The 723-nt window shown below is 40.7% G+C and overlaps 1 protein-coding gene across 1 annotated transcript in view; it reads left to right on the top strand.

Annotated features, from left to right (window-relative positions):
* Positions 1 to 194, top strand: part of EMH_0043230 (uncharacterized protein) — a gene marked incomplete at both ends in the record, with an annotated part of 3,547 nt that extends 3,353 nt beyond the window's left edge. Inside the window, one exon of the mRNA XM_013495825.1 lies at positions 19 to 194. Within this exon, the coding sequence (XP_013351279.1) occupies positions 19 to 194 (176 nt within the window). The remainder of the gene's footprint in view (positions 1 to 18) is intronic.
* Between the last annotated feature and the right edge of the window lie 529 nt (positions 195 to 723).

Here is a 723-nt window from a genome sequence, read left to right as displayed (position 1 = left end):
CAGCAGCAGCAACAGAAGCAGCAGCAGCAGCAGCAACAGAAGCAGCAGCAGCAGCAGCAGCAGCAGCAGCGGGAGCAGCAACAACAGCGGCAGCAGCAGCAGCAGCAGCAGCAGCAGCAGCAGCAGCAGGGGGAGCTGCAGCAGCAGATAGCAGCAGCAAGAGAGTGGTTGTCTGTGTTTCCTTCTTTTTGTGATTTGTTTATAATAAGAGAAGAAGAAGTATCTATTTATAAAGAAGGAATGCATGAATATAAAGGGGTTTTAGATAGAGCTAAAAAAAGAATATAATAAACCCTAAACCCTCCTAAACCCTAAACCCTCCTAAACCCTAAACCCTAAACCCTTGCTTTATATAAAGAAGGAATGCATGAGTATAAAGGGGTTATTGATAGAGCAAAAAAAACAATATAAACCCTAAACCCTCCTAAACCCTAAACCCTAAACCCTAGATGTGTACAGACAGAGGCCGGGTGGCTCCTGCCCTTGAGCAGAGACAAAACCTAAACCCTAAACCCTAAACCCTAAACCCTCGTTTTTGTTTAAGATTTGTAAATGGAGATACAGAAATTATTATAGAGATAGAGAGACAAAGAAAAAGAGAGAAAAACAGAGAAACAGAAAAAAAGAAAGAGATAGAGATAGATAGATATATAAAAAAAAAGAGACAGATACAGAGAGAAAGAGAGACAGAAAGAAAGATAGATAGAAAAAAAAGAGACAGAG

Source organism: Eimeria mitis, genomic scaffold (assembly GCF_000499745.2).
Source record: "Eimeria mitis Houghton genomic scaffold, Emh_scaff1769, whole genome shotgun sequence".
Lineage (NCBI taxonomy): Eukaryota > Apicomplexa > Conoidasida > Eucoccidiorida > Eimeriidae > Eimeria > Eimeria mitis.
This window is presented reverse-complemented; position numbering and strand designations above follow the sequence as displayed.